Source organism: Brachyistius frenatus, unplaced genomic scaffold (genome assembly GCF_029030835.1).
Source record: "Brachyistius frenatus isolate BFR_SWC_R1_liver_20210118 unplaced genomic scaffold, ASM2903083v1 Contig_151, whole genome shotgun sequence".
NCBI classification, from domain to species: domain Eukaryota; kingdom Metazoa; phylum Chordata; class Actinopteri; family Embiotocidae; genus Brachyistius; species Brachyistius frenatus.
In genome coordinates this window covers 665,589-688,453 of record NW_027210750.1, presented here as the reverse complement: position 1 = coordinate 688,453, position 22,865 = coordinate 665,589, and the positions used below count along the sequence as shown (strand labels likewise).

Sequence of the window (22,865 nt, the reverse complement as noted above, 5' to 3'; positions counted from 1 at the left end):
GACTTGTTGCTAATGCTTCTAGTTTTGACTTGTGACTTGTTGGTCTTCACTTGAACTTGAATTTGCGCTTCGACTTTGGTCTCTTTCTTATCAGTTCTTTTTCCAGACCTGGAACTTTAATTTTTGGACTTGTTGCTTCAACTTGGAACTTGCTGCCACCGAACTTGTACATGGGACACGTTGGGACTTTGCTTGTCTCAGTTTGGGACTTGTTGCTGTTGCTTCTGTTTTTGACTTTGGTACCTTGGTCTAGACGTTGACTTTGTACTTGGGACATGTTTGGACTTTGCCGGTCTCTGTGTTGGACTTAAACTGACTTGCTGTCATATGTCTGTCTTCTCCAGCAGGACTCTCCTCTCCCACTGTGACTGTCAGTGTGGTTCAAAGTTTGGCCTTCGCCGCTCCGTCCTCCCCCGCCCATGGGCCCCCGGCTCCGGCCGCGGCCCCACAGGCCCCTCAGAGCCCATCTCTGGCAGCGGCGAGGCCTGAGGTGTGTGCGGTGGGTCCGGGCCTTGTCCCGGAGTCGTCCTGCGGGACGGAGGTGGTCCAGCAGAGACTGGATCAGACCAGCACGTCTCTGGCCGCGGCCCTGAAGGCCGTCGAGAGAAAACTGAACCAGGAGGACAACTCGGACAGGTGAGACCACCTCGGTCACGAGACCTGAATCCACTTGTTAGACAACATCTGAACTGTTTCTCATGTTTACATTAATTACCCTCCCCAGATGATCCACCCATCCATCCCCCCCTGATAACTCTTGTTATAGTGACCCCTCCTCGACCTACCGTCCAGCGCCCCCTTCAGTCCGCTTGTATTCGCATCATATTTATTGTATTTTTGTGTGTAATGTGCGTTTGTTGTGTGGCACTTTTCCAGCGGAGCGAACACGGTGAAGTCTGCGGGGACCATCCTGGACGACATCGGCAACATGTTCGACGACCTGGCCGACCAGCTGGACGCCATGTTGGACTGAAGACGTTTCATCAACCCCCCTGCAGTCGGAGGAGCGACAGTCAAACGATCGTCTTGTTTCTCAGCCTGAACACCAGCACTTAACCTCCAAAAATAAAACTCCAACCGGCTCCTTGTCACGCTGTAACAGACGGCTGGTTTCGGTTTCGATTTCGGAGTCGGTGCACCACAGACCTTTCCGTGTCGTCGTGTCTTATCGAACGTGAACCGAGCTGAGACACAAACGTTGGAGCAGCCCGGCATGAGGGGGCACTCCTGAGCGGTTTATTATATTCCTGTCAAACACTAATATTGTAACATGAAGTTTTATGTTTTTGGACATTGCCGTCACCTGCTGACCAGCTTCAGTTCCAGCAGCTTCAAAACAGTCTTCAAGACCAGCGACGACCACAGAACTTCATGTTGGTTTTAAATCAATATTAGTAGATTAACAAAGCATCACATGACTGCCTGTGTTTTAACTCGCACTCCATCGCCACCTCGGACCAAAACAAACACTCGCTAATGTTAGCTCCTTTGGCTACATCGTGCTAACAGGGCAGGTTTCACGATTACAAGCATTAAACTTACCGAAATATTGCGTGACACACAGCAGAAACAGCTGTAAAATCATCAGAAAGGTCCTCATATCTTATGAACGTAGAAATAAAACCTTCTGCCTCTTTTAGCTCCTAGATTTGGTTCGCAGAACATTTCCTGTCGGATTCTGGCTCCTGTTTTCAGACTAAATGCTTTAAATTCCTAATGTTTATCATTTAGCTGCTAAAGAGACAAACATTTCCCTCTGGAGGTGGTGGAGACCAAAAATAGAGCTGAAAGAGAGTAATGATCGGACTAAGGTTCATCACATGGACACAAACATCATGTCGGTGTTGTTTTTACAGCTTCTGCTTGTTTCTGCTGCCCCCTTGTGGGCAAGAAAGTCACTAAAAAAGGTGTTTGTGGTAAGAGGGCCCACAGAGTGAACCACACAACATAATTTGCGTCATTACTGAACTCTGTTTTCTTGCTGCTGGAACAAAACCTGGGAAAAAAAACCTGGTCTGACCATTTCAGATTTTATCTTTGTAATATTTAAAGAATCTATTTTATACACAGCGATGTTTAACCAGCCGGTCGTCCGCTCGGCTCGGCGTGTTTCTGTCGTTAAAAACTGTCCTTTTCTACACGTATGTGTGTTTATGAAGCTACGACGAAACCTGTAAAACGTGCTCGACCGTGTTGTTCATAGAAAGGGAAGAGAAGCATGTTCAGCTCGTGGAAGTCGGCATGTGACATATCAGCTATATACATACTATTTTTTGATATTCATTTTAGCCAAATTAGTATTTAAGTTAGAGTTATCTAAATATGTATATTGTACACTAGAGGTATATACAGGAGCACACATCCAACCAAAGGTCTGTACAGATGTTCCTCGGATATTTTCCCAAACTTTTCCTCTGAAGAATCCGGAGTGGTTCTCCTCGTTACTGTAAGATGTTTATGAAATGCTATTTTTGTGTCCAGCCTGCAGGGTATGGATGATGCCTCCATATTTAGCATGCATCAGCTCCCTCTGAACGTGTTTAAAAGATGTTCGCCCTCGGTGTGTCTGCCGTCGTCCTGTGGTCATGTGACCTGTGTGTGAATGACATGTTTCTCAGGAAACTCCCTCCTGAACTCCTCCACGTTCTCCCGCTCTCTGAATGGAAGATTTAAAACGCCAAAAACTAAACGCAAGCTGTAAAGTTTCAATCTTTTTGGTTTTCATGAAATCAAGCACAAGCTTTCATACTGTTTATGCTCAGGGTGGCTTTTATTGTGAAGCAGTCACAGGAAGTCATGACCAGCTGCTCGTCTGCTGGTGTTTCTGGATTATAGTCAGCAAATCAACTCGGACTTCAGCCTCTTTTAGCTCCTAGTTTTGGTTCACAGAACATTTCCTGTCTGATGCCGATTCATGTTTTCAGACAAAATAGCTTCAGTTTAGCATTTAGCTGCTAAAGAGAGATTTATGTCTGGTGGCGGAGACCAAAAATAGAGCTAAAAGAGAGGACGCATCGTTTATAATAAAATGTAAACGCAGCTCATAAAACTTCCAGGCTCAAACCTTCTTTCTTTTTTTTTTAAGTCACCTGATTTCATAGGTGTCACAGAAATAAAGCCGGACATCATCAGCAGAGCAAAAAACAGCCGAAGTGCTGAATCGTATTCAGGAAGTAAAAGAGGACCGAGGATAGTTCCCTGTGGAACTCCACCGCTCAGCAACAGACAGATAAATATAAAGAACAAGTGATAAATAACTTTATTTAACTTTTTATTATGCAGGCATTTTAAATCTTTCATACAACTTTACATATTTTCTATGACTTTTCATACCAGAACATTTTTTTTAAATTTAAATAAAATTTGTCATCCAGTCACGTTGGGAAAAACCTCTGAAACAGAATCACAAAAACTCATACAAAAACAAAAAAAATTTATAAACAAAATCTCAGCGGAAACAAACTCCAGAGACAGTAAACATGTAAATCAGTGGAGCTGGATGATGTCTGTGTGTGTGAGCTGTTATTTACATTTACATATTTCCTCCTGTTTCAGTCGTTCTGTCCTCTCGGCTGTTTGTTTGTTTGTTTAACCATTAAATATATATGGTGTTACTCTTTATTGTGTGTTTGTTTTTTTTCAGTGGATTTTTAATGACAGAATCAGAAGATTTGTTTCCTCCCATTTGAACACTTCACAGAGGAGGCACATAAAACCGGCGGCCGTGTTGCTTTAGCATCCAGTTTTCCCTACAGGCCCGTACATGCTGCACACAGCCAAACAAAATAGTCCTAATTTTTTATACCTTGTTGTTTCTATTTGGATCCAAAAGTCATCTACATTAAATAAATAAATATAATCACACCTTTACATCTTTTATTTTTCTTTTAAATAAAATATGTGCAATTTTTCTGAAAAACAATAACATCAATAAATGAGAACCTTGAAGTCAGTGTTGTGGACGATTTTGACTACGAGACTAAAAACTAAATTATAAAATAAAAATGTTTTTAAGAAATGCTCAAAAAGACAATTATGGAATTAAAAGTCAAAAATATGATAAAAAAAAAAAAGTCCAAATGTTGACATAGTTTGTCAAAGTTATGAGTTTAAGTCAAAATTTTAAATTACACAAAAAAGTGACTTTTAAATTAAATGCAGAAGTTTAGTTACTAATTTTAAGTTATTGATACTAAACTATGACTTTAAAAAGATAAAACTGATTTAAAAAAACAATTATGAAAATCTTGACTTCACTTTTAATGTTTTGTTTTTTAAATTTAATTGTTATCTTTTATCTTCACAGCGAAGCAGCTAACACAGAGCTTCACTGTTTGTTTGTGTGTGTGTGTGTGTGTGTGTGTGTCTGTGTGTGTGTGTGGGCGTGTGCGTGTGCGCGCGCACCTGACGCAGCTCTGCTGCAGTAAAGATCGGTAAACCCCGTGACTGTCCGTCTCTTTTTCCAGGATCCCAGCCCAGCAGCTGCCCCGCCCCGCAGAGAATCTTCTGTAAAGTCCCTCGGTCAGAGACTTTGGATCCGTCACACCGGACACCGAGCTGCCTTCCTGCCCGCCGAGCCGCACAGCAGCGAGGTAAGAGCCCGGAGCTTCTTCCTCGCGAAAACCTCAGACTTTTAACACTTCTGCACTTCTCAGTAAATATTTCCCCTCGGCAGAACAAAACTTCAGGTGATTAGTGATTTAAACGTGAGCTGAACTTTAATTCGGCTTCAATTTGGTACTCTAAATCACTCTTTATATGACAAAATCTCAACTTTAACATGTGTCGGTGGTTTGGTTCGCAGTTTTCCTCCGACAGTTGTCATCGAGCCAAACTGAGGCCTTTTCTTGTTATTGGCAATACGCCGTACTCCACGCAGTCTCCTTCAAATCCCAAACATTCTTCAATTGAATTCACTCATGGTGCATGCTGTCTGTAACAGGGGCGGCGACGTTAAATTTAGAGGTTTTCTGATGGGACTTTGGTACTGCGTTGTCTCCAAACAGATTAGATTGAGCAGGACTTCCGGGTTTGTGTCAATCATTGACAGCTGGAACAACAGCAGCTGCAGAGAGGGAGGTGGGAGGTCTGCAATGGAAAGGAGGAGAGTTGATTCAATTGTAGAGCACGGAGGAGGAGGAGGAGAGAGGGGAAGCCACACTCTACCATTCTTCCTGCATGTGTCATTCTCTCCACCTCCTGTTTACAGCAGTCAAATCACCAACAGGGAAATTTAAGATGCTTTAATAATCAAATCAGAGCTGGAAGAAGTGCAGGGATCCCCTTTCAAAGCAAGAGGCACTTTACTCCTTTACATGTAAAATGTTGTGCTGCAAATATTATCTCTAACAAATTAAGGTGCATTTAATGTGTGAATGAGTCATTTATTGTGAAAAGCTGCAAACCTTTGTTTTAAAAAGGACTTAAATTATTAATTCAATGACCTCACAGCCAAACTGTTGTTTCATCACTTCAGATATATATATATATATATTACTTTCTTTTACATCTTTTCTTTGATTAATTGATTCAATTCAATTCACCTTTCAGGACTCGTCACGCCCTGAACTTTGTCCTCCATGTTTCAGGTGTGTCTCTCTGTGAGCTTCAGGAAATGACCTGTTACTCGGGCCCCGTTCAGTAAACCATACTTTAAACCATACTCCTTATTACATTGATTGATGGTAAATAAAAAATACTTTTTTGGTGGTGAAAAAGGTTTTAAATTGTTATTTTGTGTCGTATTTTGAAAAGTCACAACAGGCGACAAAATATTATTATAAATGTTATTTACAAATAAAAATGTTTACTGGAACAATTATTGATAAATTTGTGTTTCGATGAGTTTAAATCGAATAAAATCCCAGTTTTTTGGGTTTTTTGTCTGCAGGATTTGAGTGCCATCATGTCGAAGAAGGGAGGAAACCGCGGGCCGGAGTTTGAGGGTCTGGTGGAGGCGTCGATCATCCGGATCCCGCCACATCACTACATCCACGTCCTGGACCAGAATACCAACATCGCCCGGGTGGAGATCGGACCGCTCACCTACATCCGCCAGGACAACGAAAGGTGGGAGTAAAAAAAAAGAAAAAAAAAAGTTTTTTTTACTTGACTTTTAGATTTTACAAAAAAAAAAATGGAATAAAACTTTAAACATTATGGATCGCACTGATCACAGAACCACTTCAAGCTGATAATTTTTTTCCCCCAGAGTGCTCTTCCCTCCGGTGCGGATGATCATGGTGCCGCCGCGTCACTACTGCGTCGTTGCCAACCCCGTCGCCCGTGATGACAACGGCCAGGTCCTCTTCGACCAATCGGGTCAGGCCAAGCTGCGACACGCGGACCTGGAGATCCGCCAGACCCGGGACCCGTTCCCCCTGTACCCCGGAGAGGAGGTCCAGCAGGTCTGAAGCTCCGCCGAGCAGATTTACATCCATGTAGAAACACTCAGACGTTAGTTAGCAGTTACATAACATCATCACCTTTTTCCGTGGTGACACTTGGTGTTACCCCCGTCCCCCCTTGCAGGTCGTGACCCCGCTGCAGATCGTGTACCCGGACACGGCGCTGCGTCTGCAGGCGCTGCTCGACTTCAAGGAGGACGGAGGAGAGACGAGAGTCGCCGGAGACGAGTGGCTGTTCGAAGGACCAGGTACGACTCACCTGCATCACATCGATCACATCCGGATATCTGAACACTTTTGATTGGATGGAGACATCGGATCGTTCTGACGCCTGAACCAACTTATTTCATTGCCGTCATTCATAATCTGCAGATATCAAATGTAAAGATTCATGTTTCAGGGACGTACATCCCCCGGAAGGAGGTGGTGGTGCTGGAGACCATCAAGGCCACCGTGATCCGGGAGAACCAGGCCATCAGACTGAGGGCCCGCAAGGAGGGCGAGGACCGGGGGGGTGTCCGCAGAGTCACAGGTAACACACACACACACACACACACACACACACACACACACACACACACACACACACACACACACACACACACACACACAGAGAGACAGAAAAACAACCAGAAAAGGCTTCATTAAACTCGAGTTAATTTACTCTTGAATGAATCCCGGACGAGCCCCCAATAATGTTACAAACTTTTGTTTGAAAGAAACCCAAAGTCAAACATTTACATAACAGCAAATAATACATTCTTCATGTTTGCATTAATGTATTAAATTTGCATCTCAATCCCAGAATTCAATTCAGTTTCCTGTCATATTTGTTTGTCTTACCTGCTGCTCAGGTGAGGAGTGGCTGGTCAGTAAGGTGGGCGCCTACCTGCCCGGTGCTCACGAAGAGGTCCTGGATATCGTCAACGCTTTCATCCTGACTGACAAGGTGACTCCGCCCCTCACATCCTTCACCATCTGTCTGTAAATAAAGATGGCCGACGGGTCTCCACTTCCTTCCACTGAACAAACGTGAAGCTAAAATCTGTCAGACCTGCTGGTGGCCATCTTGTTCTGGTGACGTCATTTCCAATCAGAGTGTGTGGCGTAGTGACCAGGGGGCGGAGACACTGTATCTGGGTCCCGCCTTAAATGCTGTTTTGTTGTTTTCTTCCCCGCTGCAGAAAGCGCTGCACGTTCGCGCCCTGCGGTCGTTCAAAGATGCCGGCAAGCGGGACCGGCGGACGGGGGAGGAGTGGCTGGTGACCATGGCTGACCGGGAGGCGCACATCCCGGCTGTGGCCGAGGAGGTGGTGGGGGTTGTGGACGTGACCACGCTGAGCAGCAGGCAGTACTGCGTGATCCTGGACCCGGTCGGAACCGACGGGAAACCTCAGCTGGGCCAGAAGAGGGTGATGAAGGTGAGGAAGAGGAGGAGTCCTGAATGTTGGAGCTCCGCGGCTTATATTTCTTTCTGTAACTGTTTGTTTGTTTTTTTTTTTTATATCAACGCAGAAAAACGTAGATTTTAAAGTAACTATATGTTGAGATACGGAGTAAACTGCTGCAGATTTATCCTCTGAACACCATAAAATAAAACCACAAATTAATATCAACCAGTTTAGTGATGATAATAAAAATAGAGAATTGAGAATTTTTTAATATTTTCGTGTTAACAAAAATCCGCTTAATGATTCCTTGTTTTCACTACATCTCCTCCAGCACTTCGATGTCACGAATAAATCATGTTTATTTTGTGAAGGAAGTCAAAATTTTTCAGGTTTATTTTCTAGAAACTGGATACAGTTGTATGTTTGTATTTTATTGGATGATTGAAAAATTTCTAAACGGCCGAGTTTAAAGAAAAATATTTGTTCTTATTTACAAAATGGAGCAGCTTCTTTGTTTTAATAGTTAGGATTTCAAAATAAACTTCCAAACTGCAATATATATATAGTTTCTGATTTTGTTTTGCTAAAATTAACCTTGACAGATTTAAAGCAAATTTTGTTTTCTTCTGAGTTTCAGAGTTTTTTAGGGAACCAAGTTTTGATTGTATCAAAAAAGGTTTGCTTAAATTTTTTCAGAGTTTTCTCAAAACACTTTGAGGAGTTTTTTTCCTCCAATGTTTTGAACCGAACACCTCTGACCTGTGTTGTCTGTCTTCTGTCTCTGTCAGGGCGAGCGCTCGTTTTTCCTGCAGCCGGGCGAGCACCTCGAACGCGGCATCCAGGACGTGTACGTGCTGTCGGAGGAGGAGGGGCTTGTGCTGCGAGCCGTGGAGGCCTTCAACGACATCGAGGAGGTGAGACCCCCCAAAAAAAACACAAAATTACTCCGAAACGTTTTGAGTCTTTCATCAGAGGGGCCAGAAATGAATCTGGACGGAGGTCCGGGGCCAAAAACAAATGTTTACAATATATTAAATTACATTTCATTTAAAATGTCAACTCGGCTTCTCCTCCATCTGGTAAAAGGACCTCGGTCGTCCGTTTCTGCTCCTGCCTCCCTGTGATTGGCTCACTGTGTTTATTAGTCGCCACTCCCTCTCCGTTTACCCCTGCCCTTCGTCCTGCTGCACCTGTTCGACTTGTAAAGTTGGCCAGCCGGTCGGAGAAAAGGGATTAGAAAAACAAATTGAGGTGCGTTGGGATGAAAGCCCTCCTGTGATAGCAGCCCGGTATGTAGTGAACCGTCACAGGCGTGTCTCGGGCTGAAACGCGAGAGCCGCGCCCGCCGTCGCTGATTGGTCGGTCGACCGTGTCGCTTCGCTGCAGCTCATCTCTGGTATTTCTGGGAGGGTCGGTGGATTTTTGGCCTGAATCTGGGCTGGGCAGGAGAAAATTTCAGAACAAAAGTCAGAACAGTGGTGATGTCATCAGTGGGCGTGACCTTTTCAAAAAAGGAAACAAATTGAAGGTCTATAAATAAAAACATGTCGTGGTACGTTCGTCTTGCATGCAGTCCACCGGCTCATAGCAGGAAATATTGGAAATAAAGGTGTTAAAAAGGTACAAAGCGCCATGTTGTTGGTTTTCCTCCGACCTGGTTTCGGTGTTTGTTGGTTGCTATGGCGACAGCCGTCCTAAATCGACACATGCTCATCTGTTTTATGTGAAATCCACCAGAGATTAATCTGACAGGTTGACCTGAACCTCCAAATGTTACCCCGAGTAAATGTACGTGGTTATGTACTAACACGTCTGAATGACGTCTGGAGACGCCCCATCCTCCCTTCCTAACCTGGCTAACTCATATTACCCCCACTCTCCTCCTCTTCTTTCTCTTTCCCTTCCTTCCGTGCATTAAAACCCGTCCATCCTTCCTCATCACACCACCCGCCCTTTTATTTCTCCTCCTTTCATGTCCTTGGTTGTTTCACTCAGTTCCTCCCGCCGATCCCCCCTCCTCCGTCTCCTCCTCCTCCTCCATCTCCTCCATCTCCTCCTCTTCCTCCGCTCCAATGCATTGCCACGTTAACCCTTCTCTCCGTCCTCCACCTCTCTCTCCCCCGTTCTCTCTGCCAGCACGAGGAAGAGGAGGACGAGGAGGACGAGGAGCTGATACAGGAGAGGGCCAAGCGCTCTCGGAGGAGCGGCATCGTCCGTCGCCCCGGAGACCGCTGGATGCTGCGGGGCCCCGTCGAGTACGTCCCCCCCGCGGCCGTGGAGGTGGTGCTGAGACGACAGGCCATCCCGCTCGATGAGAACGAGGGTATCTACGTCAGAGACATCAAAACCGGAAAGGTACGAGCTAAAGTCGTAGAGTCTCGCTGCTAAAGTCCTCGTCTTATTTTTCAAGTTTTTTTATTTTGTTTATCGTGTATGTGTTTTGGGACCATGTCGTGCGTGTCGTCCGGCCTTCAGGTGCGAGCGGTGATCGGTCACACCTACATGCTGACTCAGGACGAGGAGTTGTGGCAGAAGGAGCTCCCTCCGAAAGTCGAGGCCCTGCTGGCGTCTCGGCTCGACCCGCAGGCCGACCGCTCGGACCGCAACCAGTCCACACAGGCAGAACCGAGGGACAAGACCATGGTGGTCTCCTACAGGGTTCCCCACAACGCTGCCATCCAGGTCTACGACTACAGAGAGAAGAAAGCCAGGTGGGACTTCCCGTCCGGGTTGGTGCGGAGGTCGTGGAGGTCGGACGAAGCGGCTGAACCGGTGGTGCTCTTGTCTGCAGGGTGGTGTTCGGACCGGAGATGGTGATGCTGGGACCCGACGAGCAGTTCACCATGCTGTCGCTGTCTGGAGACAAACCGAAGAGGGCCAACGTCATCAAGGCCATCTGCCTCCTGCTGGGGCCCGACTTCTTCACCGACATCATCACCATCGAGACGGCCGATCACGCCCGCCTGCAGCTGCAGCTGTCCTACAACTGGTAACAACCCCCCCCCCCCCCCAAGCATCGCCCGATGCGTGAACACATTTTTAGGGGAAAAAAAAAAGTCTGTTTCTAGGCATGTATTCAGGGTAAAACCATTTTTTTTTTTGCACTCAGCTGCTATAAAAACAGAAAGGGGAGTTGGAGGATACATTTATTAATAACCAAGCAACAGCAGCACTTTTAAACTTTTGAATTTCAGATATTAGCAGCTGATACGCTGCTGATGTTTCACTCTTCAGGCACTTCGCTGTGAAGGCTCCGGTCAACGCCGCCGATGCTGCGGCTCTGTTTTCGGTTCCTGACTTCGTGGGAGACGCCTGTAAAGCCATCGCCTCGCGGGTCAGAGGAGCCGTCGCCTCCGTCCAGTTTGACGATTTCCACAAGGTTGGAATGTTTGTCTGCTCAAGTTTCAGGTGAAATCACAAGTGTTAACGCATCAGTGGTCACAAAACGTGTGGAGCTCGGGTGCTGAAGATGTCAGCGTGGACTCCGGAAATTTATTTGACAAATTGAACAGCTGGGAAATTTTAGCTCGGCGTAATATTTATTTGATAGCATTCTGCTTCAAGCTGTGTTACCAGTAGAAACTAAAACTTTTGAACGCTCCTATTTCTACGTTTTCTGTCTGTCTGTAGAACTCGAATCGGATCATTTGCTCGGCGGTGTTCGGCTTCGATGAAAAGATGGCGACGCGTACGAGCCTCGTCTTCAGCCAGAACAAGCTGGTGATCAGCAGCGTGGACATCCAGTCCGTGGAGCCCGTCGACCAGAGGACACGAGACGCCCTGCAGAAGAGCGTCCAGCTGGCCATCGAGATCACCACCAACTCCCAGGAGGCGGCCGCACGGTGGGGCGCGCACACACACACACACACACACACACACACACACACACACACACACACACACACACACACACACACATATATATTCTGAATGAAACATCATTCAGCTAACAATGGTTTGGCGTGCAGACACGAAGCGGAGCGTCTGGAGCAGGAGGCTCGGGGGAAGCTGGAGAGGCAGCGGATCACCGACCAGTCCGAGGCCGAGAAAGCCAGGAAGGAGCTGCTGGAACTGGAGGCGCTCAGGTGAACGCAGGACTACGACAGCAAAAGAGACCCAAAAAAACACTACGACAGCAAAAGAGACCCAAAAAAACACTACGACAGGAAAAGAGACAAAAATTACGAAAGCAAGAAACTACGATATCAAATCAGACAAATATTTACAGCGAAAGAGACGCAAAAAATATGACCTAAAATAATGCACAAAATTATGACGGCAAAAGAGACCAAAAAAACCAGTTTCCCGATGTAGTTAAAACTACTGAATATCTGAGTGTTGAACACGTTCTAGTTAGTTGAGGAATATTTAGGAATTTTATCAAATCATTCATAAATATTTCATGGATGTGTTGTAAACATTTATTAACGGTTTATACCCAGTTTATAACTGTCATATAAGTTGTTAAAGGAACAGCGGCACTCTGTTTCAGCGCCGCGGTGGAGAGTACCGGAGCTGCCAAGGCTGAAGCTCAGTCTCGGGCCGAGGCGGCTCGAATTCAGGGAGAGGCGGCGGTCAACGAGGCCAAACTGAAGGCCGAGGCTCAGAGGATCGAGGCGGTACGTTCACGCTTCCTGTTCCTGTCTCTCCTTTCAACATAAAAGTCCACTGGTTCGGTAAAACGGCCTCAAAGGAAACGGAAGCGATTTATTTGATGTTTATTTTGGGTTCAATTCGTTTCATCCAACATTTTAAACTGCGATTTAACCCGGAGTGTTAAAAGTGTTCAACGTGATGGTGTGCAGGAGGCGGAGCTGCAGCGGCTGGCGAAGGCTCGTGAGCAGGAGCTGAGCTACAAGAAGGAGATGGACCATCTGGAGGTGGAGAAGCAGGAGCGTCTGTCTCAGATCGAGTCGACGCGCTTCAGCCAGCTGGTGGAGAGTCTGGGCAGCGACACGCTGGCGGAGATGGCCCGGGCCGGACCGGCGCTGCAGGTACTGAAGCCGCGGAGATCAGAGCAGCGCGTTAGACTTTAGTCCGAGGGGGAAGGTCGGAGGTTAAAGTAGTTCTTTCTGTAAAGTTAAAATACTTCAAATTTGAACCGATTTAAAAAAATTTGCTAATCACTCATTTTCACTCGACAAAGTAGCGGCTCGAGTTGTCGGTTCGACTTCATCAGCCAACGATAAATCTCAAAGTTCAAAAGAAAAATACAAATATTTATAATTGACAAAAAAAAAAAAAATTCAGAATAAATCAATGTCTGTAGTTTTTTGTCTTTTATAACAGTAAACATGATGATTTGTGGGTTTTTGGACAAAACGACACATTTGAAGATTTTATTTTTTTTACTTCGATGAAAAAAAGATCAAAATAGATTCACAAAATAAATGATAGTGAATTTAACAACAATAATACCTAAATAATTCAGCAGATTAAATGTTAATTTAACACCAGGACATCAGTTTAGCTTTCATAATGAGTCTATAAATATTTAATAAATGTTTAAAATGCAGTTATAAAGACATTTTTAAATGTAATAATCTGCCCACTGCATTCACCACACTAACACGTGTATTTATATAAAGAAGCTGCTGACTACATGTGACATGTTAAAACACCTTTTGAACACCTTGGTTGTGGGCGGAGCCTCATGTGGTCTGCCTCCCATCCTCCAGGTGAAGATGCTTCAGGCTCTGGGGTTGAAGTCGACCCTCATCACAGACGGATCATCACCCATCAACCTCTTCACCACCGCCAACGGCCTGCTGGGGGCGCTGCCAGGCCAGGGGGTGGGGCAGTGAGGAGGAGGAGGAGGAGGAGGAGGATGAAGAATTGGCACTTTACATTTGCACTGCATAACACCTGTGGAGGTTCAGCCCTGGGATTCATGTGGTTTTTCAAAATAAAATAAACGTCCTGCAAGAATTTTCTGTTCATTCAATGGTTTCAGTCAGAGGTCATATTTGATCTGTCATTTATTCATTTCTTTTAAAAATTAAAAACAAAAAGTTCCTTTTTGTTTGGATACATGAATTGAAATAAATATTAGAATTTAAAAAAAAAATTTTTAATGGTCCAGTTGTGAAAAAACACATTTGTTTTCATCTAAAGTGACAACAGAAGTCCTATGTTTGTTTTTTTTATTGCTCTTTAACAACAACAATCAGACGTTTGAATGATTTCTGGGAAGAATTCATGTTAAACCAATTTTTATCAGTGTATCGCCATGTGTGTTCATCATGTATGATCATGTATGTTTTTCATCATGCGTGTTCTTCATCGTGTGTGAGGTCAGACGTGATGCAGATCTTTCTGGTCTCATGGCGTCAACGTGACGATGTGTCCGACTGCAGGTGAACATGAATGTTTATGAATATCTGTCACGTGACTGTTTATGAATATGACATCAGGTCTTTTCGGAAATCAATCAAATCTCTGATGGAGATTTTTTTTTTTTGTCTGCTTGAAATTTTTTTTGTTTTGTTTGTTCGTTGGTTTGTTTCCAGATGAAATGAAACCTTCGAATGAACACGTGAGGATTGTTGTCATGACGATGGAGCCGTGTAGTTTTGAAATGTTTCCTCCTGCAGATGTTTCGTGTCTCCGAGCGACGTCTCTGTTTGATCAGATCTTTCAGCATTCAAACATTTGTGTTCCTGCTTTGCACTCGCTGACTTCAGAAATGTCCCGTCGATATCGAACACGTCTGTGGTTGTGAAACTCAAACAGCTTCACCGCTGCCTTCTGTCTTCACTAAGTACTGCTGCTGTCTGAGCTTTCAATAAAATCTGACCGAATCGTGCTTTACCTGGTGTTTTTTTATGTAGAAAAATAAATAAATATATATATTCATATATATATATTTATTCATATATAGTATGACATTTTTTTTATCCATAAAATCACAAAGTCACACTATAGCATGACATTTTTTTTCGGCCAAAAAAATTAAAAATACTTAGTACAGTATGTCGTCTAAAATATGAAAAGGACATACCATAGTATGTCGTTCAGAACGTCATACTTCATCACTATCACTTTTTTTTCGTCCCAAAACTCAAATAGTTAAGGCTAGAGTATGACTTTTTTTTTTTATCAAATTTTGGACGACACGCTACCGTATGAACACCGTCATTTTTTTTAAACGTGAAACTGATCTTAAGTGTGAAATATTTTTGCTACTTAATTCAAGAAAACAAAAACTCTTAATTTACAGTTTATTGTATTTCTTCAGCCGTTTATACTCGTTTCATCAGGAACAGTTTCATTAAGCTTTTACATGTTGAATATACAAATTAATTATTAATCATCATTGTAGTTACACTGCATTTAAATAGAAATCACCCAGATTAAATAGTTCCTTCATCTTTTTATCCACCTGTTTACCAGCAGTTTAATTGACGAGTAAAATAATTTGAACTTTGTGCTGAAGTAAACTGGCTTCCGTCTCTAAATGTTTGAAAACAGAATATATCTTAAAGAGATTTTTCCTGGCAGAAAAGCAGATGGCATCACCCAGAATCCTCTTTGTTCTCCGAGGAGGCCCCCCCGAACATGGCGGAGATGTGCTGACCCAGCGGATTGTATAGGATGGCGTCGATCTCTCCTCCGCCGTTACCGTTTTTCTGGAAGTGGATCTCCATATGGTCCTGCAGAGTTTCCCGCTCCATGATGGCAGGTATTCCCGTCAGCAGCACCGTCCGAGGACACGGCGTCATCTGGGCCTTGACGGGGGAGACGGCGCGGATAATAATAAAAAAAATTACAAAAAAAAGTTAATATCAAAGTACAAAAGTTTAAATAAAAAAACGTCTCTGATCGTTTGAAACTCTGCTGGAAGATGCGCTTCACCTTTAAGTTGGTGATGTGTCCGTTCAGAAAAGGAGTCACTCTCACTCGGTGCAGCGCTTTGTAGAGCATCACTTTGTGGAACTGTGTTTTAGCCAAACCTTCGACAACTGAAGGAGAGAAGAGTTCATCAGCTGGGGTTAAGTTCCCTAACATCACATTCATCATCTCAGGGGGGGGGGGTAAAATATTCAGACACTCACAGCCCGTCTTCACAAACGTGATCACCACAGTCCCCGAGTCCGACAGCATCTCGCAGGTGTCCACCTCCCCGCCTCCGTTCTTTGTCTTGGAGAAGTGGATCTCCAGGTTCTGCAGAGCCACGGTGTCCATCTTGGGCAGGTTGGAGATTAAAATGCGCTGAGGGCAAACCTCGGTGTCGATCTGCAGAGGCAGAGGACGGGTCACGTAAATGAAGCCGATTGCTGCACTTCAACATCAGATTTGGTTGGTGTGTTGTTGTTGTTTTTTTACCTCCACCACTCGAGGCAGCATCAGAAAAACCGGCCGGGCCTCCACAGTGATGCTGCTCTCTCCTCCCAGATCCACCTGGTGGTTGTTTAGGGACAGAATGTTCTTTGCCACTGAGGACACAGAAAAAAGAAAAAAACATTGTTGATTTTACACATCCGAAACCCGGCGGCGCAATTTGCCGTCTTGCTTGTTTCACCGTGAATGTGAGGAGCCGAGTTTCTGTTCAAAGCAGCTCCACGAAGCTTCAGTGTGTCAACTGGTTTGTCGGCTTTTGACTACTGGTAATTAAAATCCGGCATCTGCATCGTATGGGTGCAGTTAAAACAACGACGGCCTGAAGGTGCATGACACACAGGTTGACGGTTGAAAATGAGCATTTAGCACTGTATTATTTCAGTTTGAAAATTATGAGAAAGATTAAAATCAGTAATACAATAAATGCAAAAAACACAGTCCTGACTTTTAAAGTAAAAATGATTTCAAAGTGAACAAAAGTATCTTTGATACACTACAAATGAAATATTGAGGCAGTCATCGTGTGTCATTTTAATATAAAAAAACAAACATTGAAGTCAGATTTGTGTGAGGCTCATTGCTGCCCCCTAGTGGCTGAGTCTCACCACGCAGGCCCAGTAGACGGGTCTCAGTATAAGCAACAAATTCAGCAATTAAGTCAAAAATACAGTTTGACTTCAGCTGTAAAATATAATCGTCATTTTTTTTCCAGCAACATTTATTGATAATTATTGATTATTTTATTCCTCAAATCTGGAAAAAGAAGGTGTGATGATTTGTTTTTTGAAACACAAAAAAATTCTCAAGTCAATTTAGGATTCTAATTCTGCAATAAATCTCCTTTCAATGTGTTTTTTTCCTCGTTTTTTTTCTCCTGGTTTAAGATGCAAATTTTAGTTTTTTTAAATGAGCTTTTAATTGTTTAGGTGCAAGAAAGAAAAAAAGAAACCACACACCTGATATTGTATTTGTGTGTTTGACCTGCGCTCGGGATGTTTTTGTATTTTCTGTCTCTGGTTTGGATTTTAAAACAAACGCAGATAAAAACACGCGGCGTCGCCGGCGACTCACCGTGTTCCTCCTCGAAGGTGACCAGCGCCGTGCCGCCCTCCATCGGGTAAACGACACGCGGCTTCATGTCGAACGTCCGCCGGTCGCCTGTGTTTCCCGTCAACCCGGTGAAGACGAGCTTCCTCTCGGGCACGGCGGCGAACACCTGAAACAACAGGAGCAGGTTGAGGAGACGTGGGGGGGGATGGAGATCGGGGGGCTTCGGGCTTGTCGGATGGACGTACGTCTGCCTGTCCTGTCAGCTGCTGGTTCTGGGCCTTTTCCTCCTCCACAGCCGCCTGGGTTTTTCGGACCTCCTTCATCAGGTCGCGCTCATCCTGCTTCAGGACGTCCACATTCAGCTGGAAGACAGAAATTCAGACAGCGACGGAGCAAATCCACAAAAAGTCAAAATCAAACCACACCACACTTTAATAATCGAATGTATGAATATATTGTGTTTAATAATAATAATACAAAAATTAAAAAACCCACTTCCTGCTTGTTGAGAGCAGTGTGCCAAGTATATTCAACCTGCGGCCTGCGGGCCAGATAAGGCCCCTTTGTCATCTTCTATGGCCCATTAAAAGGCCGACAGGGCATTTCTTACATAAATACTGTAATACATCTGTCAGTTTGTGATGTCACAAATGGTTATATGTGTTTGAACTGTTTTTATCAGTTAGAATTGATCTAATTTGATCTGGAACACTCTATCCTAATTCAACCACATGTTTTTTTTTACATTCTTGACAGTTTGATTTTGTGGCAGAGCAGATCGACCACAGACTTGTTTTACTTTTAATGTCCGACAGAGAAACTTCTGAAGCTGCAGACCGGATCTCAGACATCGGAGTGACGTCTGTCGACGAGAGGCGAGCGCACCTTCTCGTTAGCGATCTGGTCCCGGTGGGTCTGCCGGTCCGCCTTCAAGTTCTGCTCCATTGTGTCGTGGCGCTGCCTGAACTGCTGCGTTATCTTCCGCCGGTTGTCCCTGCTTTCGGTCAGCTCCCGCTGCTCCTCTAGCAACTGCTCATGCTGTTTCTATGGATACGGGAGAGGAGACACGTCCAGCGTTAATTTTACTGATCCATCAATTCATCTATCGGATGTCCATCGCAGCCTCCGGGGGCGATGATTGAAGATGTTTTATCCAATCAGAAACGAGATGATATTAAAGAGCTTCAACATTATAACCTTTATATTTATGGATTTTAAAACTATAAAAGTGACTTTTATAGACTTTTTTTTTTTTTTTTCATTTTTCATTTTAGATTTGGGTTGAAACGACTTTATTGTTTAACCTCAAAGAAGAAAATGTCCCGGTGCTTTTTATTACAACTCACCGGAAACTGAACTTCTACTGATGATAAATAATATTATAATAAATGATGATTTGGTGGGTCCTTTCAGCATCATTTTCAGAGACTCACCTGAAAAAAATATAAACTCCATAAAGGTAGCGTGTGTTTAAATGGACTCTCTCTAAATAAAGCAGGACTTTCAGTTTCACCTTGTACTTGTTGATCTGAGCTTTGATTCCCTCCAAAGTGTTGCCAGGATTCGGCACCAGAGAGAAATCCTGAAACATAGAAAAGCAGCTCAACGCAGTAAACAACGTAAACAACGTAAACACACACAGGCTGTCAGATAAATCCACACGGTTATTACAATATGATTAAGAAACATTCAAATCTTGAAAGTGCCAGTTTGATAAAAACACAAATCGAAAAGCAACGTGATTTAATTATTTACGTAAAACAACAACGACAGGAAGAAATGAAAATGACATCTCACCTCGTCTGACGACATTTTGAAATTAACCTGGAAGAATTCACAAAATATAAATTACTCAAAACAAGTAGATTAAATGGACATGAGCGTTTTTATTCTCTCTGTGCGTTAAAAAAAAAAAAAAAGGAATGAAAGTAAACGATAATCTACGAAAGACCCGTTTTAACAAACATCTCAACAACTCTTTAAACTACTTCAAAAATCCTCTAAAAACAAACGTCGAATAAAAGCGGACTCGATAAATCTGATTTATATTGTTGATTTAAACTAAAATGATCGATATTTATCGGTTATTAATCGGCCGCCGGAGTGAACTCACCGCCTGTCGAGTCTCTCAACTCCGACTTTTCTTCTTTCGGTTTCCTTTTCCCAGCAGCAGGACGTCACCCTGAACGCGTCCCGCCTCTCCGCCAGAGGGCGCTGCTGACGGAGACACGTGGTGCTGCGTTTATGTGCCGTCGGAAACGAGGGTGCTTACAGACTAATAAGTGTTGAAGTGTTGAATTCAGGGATCATTTTTAGAGGTGTTTTTTTTCAGTGTATTATATCTGTAACGTGTCAGATTATGATTAATGAAACAGCAGCTTCTTATAAAACAGTAATATTATTATTGTCAAGTTTTTCTTCATTCTTGTATTATTCATGACACTTTGACCTTAACTTGTCTATTTTAATCCGATTTATGATTTAAATAAAGTTGCTGCTGTAACACAACTACTTCCCTTTGAGTTGCATTTTTCTTTATTTTGATTATTCAAATGTACACTTCCTTTTTTATACCAAGTCACATTTACTCATTTTTGCTTCCGTCTTGATATAAACTCACCAGGAGCAGATTTAGGAGACATTATGTTTTGATGAAAATTGTAAAATCGTTTTGTTTTGGGGCCAAATATTCTCGTCAAGAGGGCTGGATTTGGCCCTTGACCACCCCTCGTATTCAAGCTCTGTAAACTGTGGTGGAATAAAAAAATTAAAATAAATAAATAAATAAAAAAGCAGCACAACCACACACACACAAAAAAATATCTTATTATTATTAGTGATGCATTCAATGTGCCGGTAAAAACAATTTCTGTTGCAGCGGAAGCAGAGACATTTCTGAAACGAGGAAAAACATCAAAAGGAGTCGACAGTCAAACAGTCCATTTTTAAACATTTATTTGTGAAAGCAGGTGAATTTAGAATCGGAGCTTCTGGAAGAACCACTTGTTCTTTCCCGTCTTGTACCTGGAAGAAGAAAAAAAACAAAAACAGCAGATCAGCACACTTTATCTGAAACTCTCACACACACACACACACACACACACACACACACACACACACTCTCTCTCTCATACACACTAAAATGTGATGTCACATCCAGGACGCTCACCTCTCCTCAAACTTGACCTTGGCCTCCCGCCTGGCTTTGCGTTTGAGAGCCGGATCCCTGAAGACGTCCTTGTTGACGACGGTTTTGTCCAGAGGAATGTCCACAGAGTATCTGCGGGAAGGAGGCGGAGCCGCGTTAAACGTGTCGCTGGTGACGTACGTCCGGTTTCTCCCACGTTACAAACGGGTCATTAAACGCATCGACGTCTTATTTCACATCAACAGAGAAATGAAAAGTGCTGCTGGATTGCTGTGCATCTTCTGAACAGCTGATTTCAGACACAACAAGCAATTCACAACCAGGATGAGGTTAAAGGTCACAAGAAGTCAAGCAAGTTGCCTTTTACTAAAAAGACGACGACGTGTTGAAGAAGTTTCGATCTCTCAACATCTCTCGGACACCACCGACAAAATGAGGCTGATTTCTGCATCAGGAGACGCCGTCTGATTCGCCTCATTCGAAAAGAGGACAATCGTCAAATATGGAGCCAAAAACATTGTTCGGCTGACAGGAAAATGTTGCGCAACCATCTCAGGAGATGATCTGCTCATTTCAGTCACTCTTCGTGTGAAAAGATGAAAATATTCGAACCACAGAAATGAAAGTTTGCTGCTTTTCTTTGTCGAATGTCAACTTCAATTTGGAATATTTTGGGGTTGTGGACTTAAAATCATCTGGAGACACAAGCTCAGCAGAATTACTTGGTGTTTAATAGACAAATTTATATATATATATATAAAAATCTACTTTGGGGGGAGAGGTGAAAACATTTCTAGAAAATAAAAATGTAATGAAGGAGTCTGAACCCTCGATGGAAGTCGGTGTTGCCTGCGGCCGCTCACCTGGTGGGCATGAGGTGGTTGTAGTTGAACACCTTGACGAAGGCCTTGATCTTGGACCTCTTGGCGATCTTCTTCTTGCCCATGGTGGTGGTCACCTTGCGGGGGTAGCGGTCGATGCCGGCGACCAGGGCGTGGCTGTAGGGACGGTCGGTGGTGCCGTCGTCAATGTTCTGCAAAGAGACACGAACGAGGGGAGGGGGAGGGGGGGAGAGACATCAGAGACAACCAGTTTATAAATAAATAAATAACTCTAAGAGTTAATCAATATTACATAATATACTTTGTGTGTTCATATTGTGGAGGGAGCTCCGTTTCCGTGGCAACACAAGGAGAACCGACTGCTCCAGGAAGTAGTCAGACCCCTTAGCAACCACCCTTAGCAACGGAGAGGATCTCCAGTCTCCCAAATGAATAAATACAGCTCACAGAAACACTAAACGGCTCAGCTAGCTCAGTCTGGTCCCAACAAAGTTATCCGACGTATAAAATAAATAAATAACTAAATCCATGGGATAGCATTTTAAGGTGAAAGTCCCGACGGCATCCTTCATGGACACGTGACGCTCCAGGTGTCCCGTGTTGTCACCGTTAGCTCGTGGAGCAGCTCTTTACCTTCACGATCACAGCCTTGCGGCCGGCGTAGCGTCCGGCCAGCACCATCACCACCTTCCCAGGCTTCATGAATTTGCCCATTTCTGCCAGAAAGAGAAAAAAACAAAACACTCGTCGTAAAAAAATAAATAAAAAGTTGGGTGTCCGGCTGGTTTAGCGGTTAGCCTCCAGCTGGAGAAACCCGCTTCTACCACTTATTTAATTTAGTTATTGAACACACGACGGACACAATTAATAATAAAGTTGTTATAAAACATATCGGCCTGTTAGGAAGACTGAACGTGTCGTATAATCCTCTTTTACAGACGTTTAGCGTCGAGGAAAAGCAGCCATGTTGACACGGGACGCTCCGGGAAACGAAGCGCAGCAATAACTGATCGTTTTCAGCTTGTTAAATAAAAACAATCCTCGAAATAACGGACACATCTTCGATAGATGGATGTTCGTCGTCGGTGTGTTGTGATGAAAACTATAAAATAGGGCGGATTTAGAGCGATGGAGGAGGATTGTTTGGAGGAGAGTTTCACTCACTGGTGCTGCTCTGCGGCCACCGCTAACAGGAAAAGGAAGTCGAGAAGGTTTTGGGCGAACTTTGACCCAGTGGTGTGGGTACGTCACATCCGGAAGTGAGTTCAGGGTAAATAAAACGCCGATTTTTTTTTTTTTTTAACATGAAAATCGTAATTTTGAGTTCATTATGAATTTAATAATTCTCTATGGCAAATTTTTTTCACCCACAAAATGTAGAATGTTTTGGGAGAATATAAAGATTATTAAAGACTCTCAAACGGATTTAATACTGAGAAAAGTAACAAAACTGTTCAACTGTATGAAGAAATTTTCGAAGAGGAATAATATGCCATTTTTATGTATATATTTTTTTCTCATATGATATTTTTATATCAAGAGAATTTATGTATTTAAATCCATCTGTATTATTTATTTATTATTTTGTTTATTTATTTACTTTTGCTATTTGTTATTCTATTGTCCTATTATTTCCACACTGCTACCTTTTCTGTACGAAATAATAAGTATTTTTCTACACTGTTTG

The 22,865-nt window shown here is 43.5% G+C and overlaps 4 protein-coding genes across 8 annotated transcripts in view; 2 read left to right on the top strand and 2 right to left on the bottom strand.

Moving 5' to 3' along the window:
* Window positions 1–3,619, top strand: part of LOC138631219 (caskin-2-like) — a 30,097-nt gene extending 26,478 nt beyond the window's left edge. For 2 of the 3 annotated variants that reach the window (XM_069716025.1, XM_069716023.1), the window contains 2 exons: window positions 345–636; window positions 877–3,619. In XM_069716025.1, the coding sequence (XP_069572126.1) occupies window positions 345–636; window positions 877–973 (389 nt within the window). In that variant the 3' untranslated portion in view covers window positions 974–3,619. The remainder of the gene's footprint in view (window positions 1–344; window positions 637–876) is intronic. The other variant, XM_069716024.1, reaches the window with a different exon arrangement.
* An 814-nt stretch (window positions 3,620–4,433) lies between these two features.
* mvp (major vault protein) lies at window positions 4,434–14,603 on the top strand. 3 transcript variants are annotated; one of them, XM_069716012.1, is made up of 18 exons: window positions 4,548–4,592; window positions 5,551–5,588; window positions 5,891–6,069; window positions 6,212–6,407; window positions 6,532–6,655; window positions 6,808–6,939; window positions 7,262–7,356; window positions 7,592–7,828; window positions 8,587–8,712; window positions 9,935–10,153; window positions 10,274–10,509; window positions 10,590–10,787; window positions 11,033–11,177; window positions 11,429–11,640; window positions 11,767–11,883; window positions 12,291–12,417; window positions 12,604–12,792; window positions 13,477–14,603. In XM_069716012.1, exons 2-18 carry the CDS (start codon window positions 5,580–5,582, stop codon window positions 13,600–13,602), a joined length of 2,667 nt encoding a protein of 888 aa, XP_069572113.1. In that variant the 5' UTR covers window positions 4,548–4,592; window positions 5,551–5,579; the 3' UTR covers window positions 13,603–14,603. The 3 variants fall into 3 exon arrangements, with proteins under 3 accessions (XP_069572116.1, XP_069572113.1, XP_069572114.1); XM_069716015.1 differs by lacking the exon at window positions 5,551–5,588 and having other exon boundaries at window positions 4,434–4,592; XM_069716013.1 differs by lacking the exons at window positions 4,548–4,592; window positions 5,551–5,588 and adding an exon at window positions 5,592–5,684.
* Window positions 14,604–15,004: 401 nt separating this feature from the next.
* Window positions 15,005–19,324, bottom strand: ifi35 (interferon-induced protein 35). The gene is made up of 10 exons (XM_069716054.1): window positions 19,302–19,324; window positions 18,986–19,012; window positions 18,702–18,770; window positions 18,074–18,232; window positions 17,434–17,550; window positions 17,210–17,354; window positions 16,124–16,233; window positions 15,853–16,033; window positions 15,653–15,759; window positions 15,005–15,525 (listed from the first exon to the last, which is right to left on the bottom strand). The coding sequence occupies exons 2-10, from the start codon at window positions 18,998–19,000 to the stop codon at window positions 15,313–15,315; spliced, it is 1,116 nt and encodes a 371-aa protein (XP_069572155.1). The 5' UTR covers window positions 19,001–19,012; window positions 19,302–19,324; the 3' UTR covers window positions 15,005–15,312.
* An 802-nt stretch (window positions 19,325–20,126) lies between these two features.
* rpl27 (ribosomal protein L27) lies at window positions 20,127–22,408 on the bottom strand. Its single transcript, XM_069716041.1, has 5 exons — window positions 22,343–22,408; window positions 21,812–21,894; window positions 21,200–21,369; window positions 20,358–20,468; window positions 20,127–20,212 (listed from the first exon to the last, which is right to left on the bottom strand). Exons 2-5 carry the CDS (start codon window positions 21,890–21,892, stop codon window positions 20,164–20,166), a joined length of 411 nt encoding a protein of 136 aa, XP_069572142.1. The 5' UTR covers window positions 21,893–21,894; window positions 22,343–22,408; the 3' UTR covers window positions 20,127–20,163.
* Between the last annotated feature and the right edge of the window lie 457 nt (window positions 22,409–22,865).

Coding starts and splice junctions, on each gene's coding strand:
- mvp (XM_069716012.1), top strand. Junction 6,408..6,531: donor CCGGAGAGGAGGTCCAGCAG/GTCTGAAGCTCC, acceptor CCCCCCTTGCAG/GTCGTGACCCCGCTGCAGAT. Junction 10,788..11,032: donor CTGCAGCTGTCCTACAACTG/GTAACAACCCCC, acceptor TTCACTCTTCAG/GCACTTCGCTGTGAAGGCTC.
- ifi35 (XM_069716054.1), bottom strand. Junction 17,355..17,433: donor AGCTGACAGGACAGGCAGAC/GTACGTCCATCC, acceptor CTGTTGTTTCAG/GTGTTCGCCGCCGTGCCCGA. Junction 15,760..15,852: donor CACGTTTGTGAAGACGGGCT/GTGAGTGTCTGA, acceptor TCTCTCCTTCAG/TTGTCGAAGGTTTGGCTAAA.
- rpl27 (XM_069716041.1), bottom strand. CDS start 21,892: ATGGGCAAATTCATGAAGCCTGGGAAGGTGGTGATGGTGCTGGCCGGA. Junction 21,370..21,811: donor GCAAGGCTGTGATCGTGAAG/GTAAAGAGCTGC, acceptor GTCTCTTTGCAG/AACATTGACGACGGCACCAC. Junction 20,213..20,357: donor AAGGTCAAGTTTGAGGAGAG/GTGAGCGTCCTG, acceptor TTCTTCTTCCAG/GTACAAGACGGGAAAGAACA.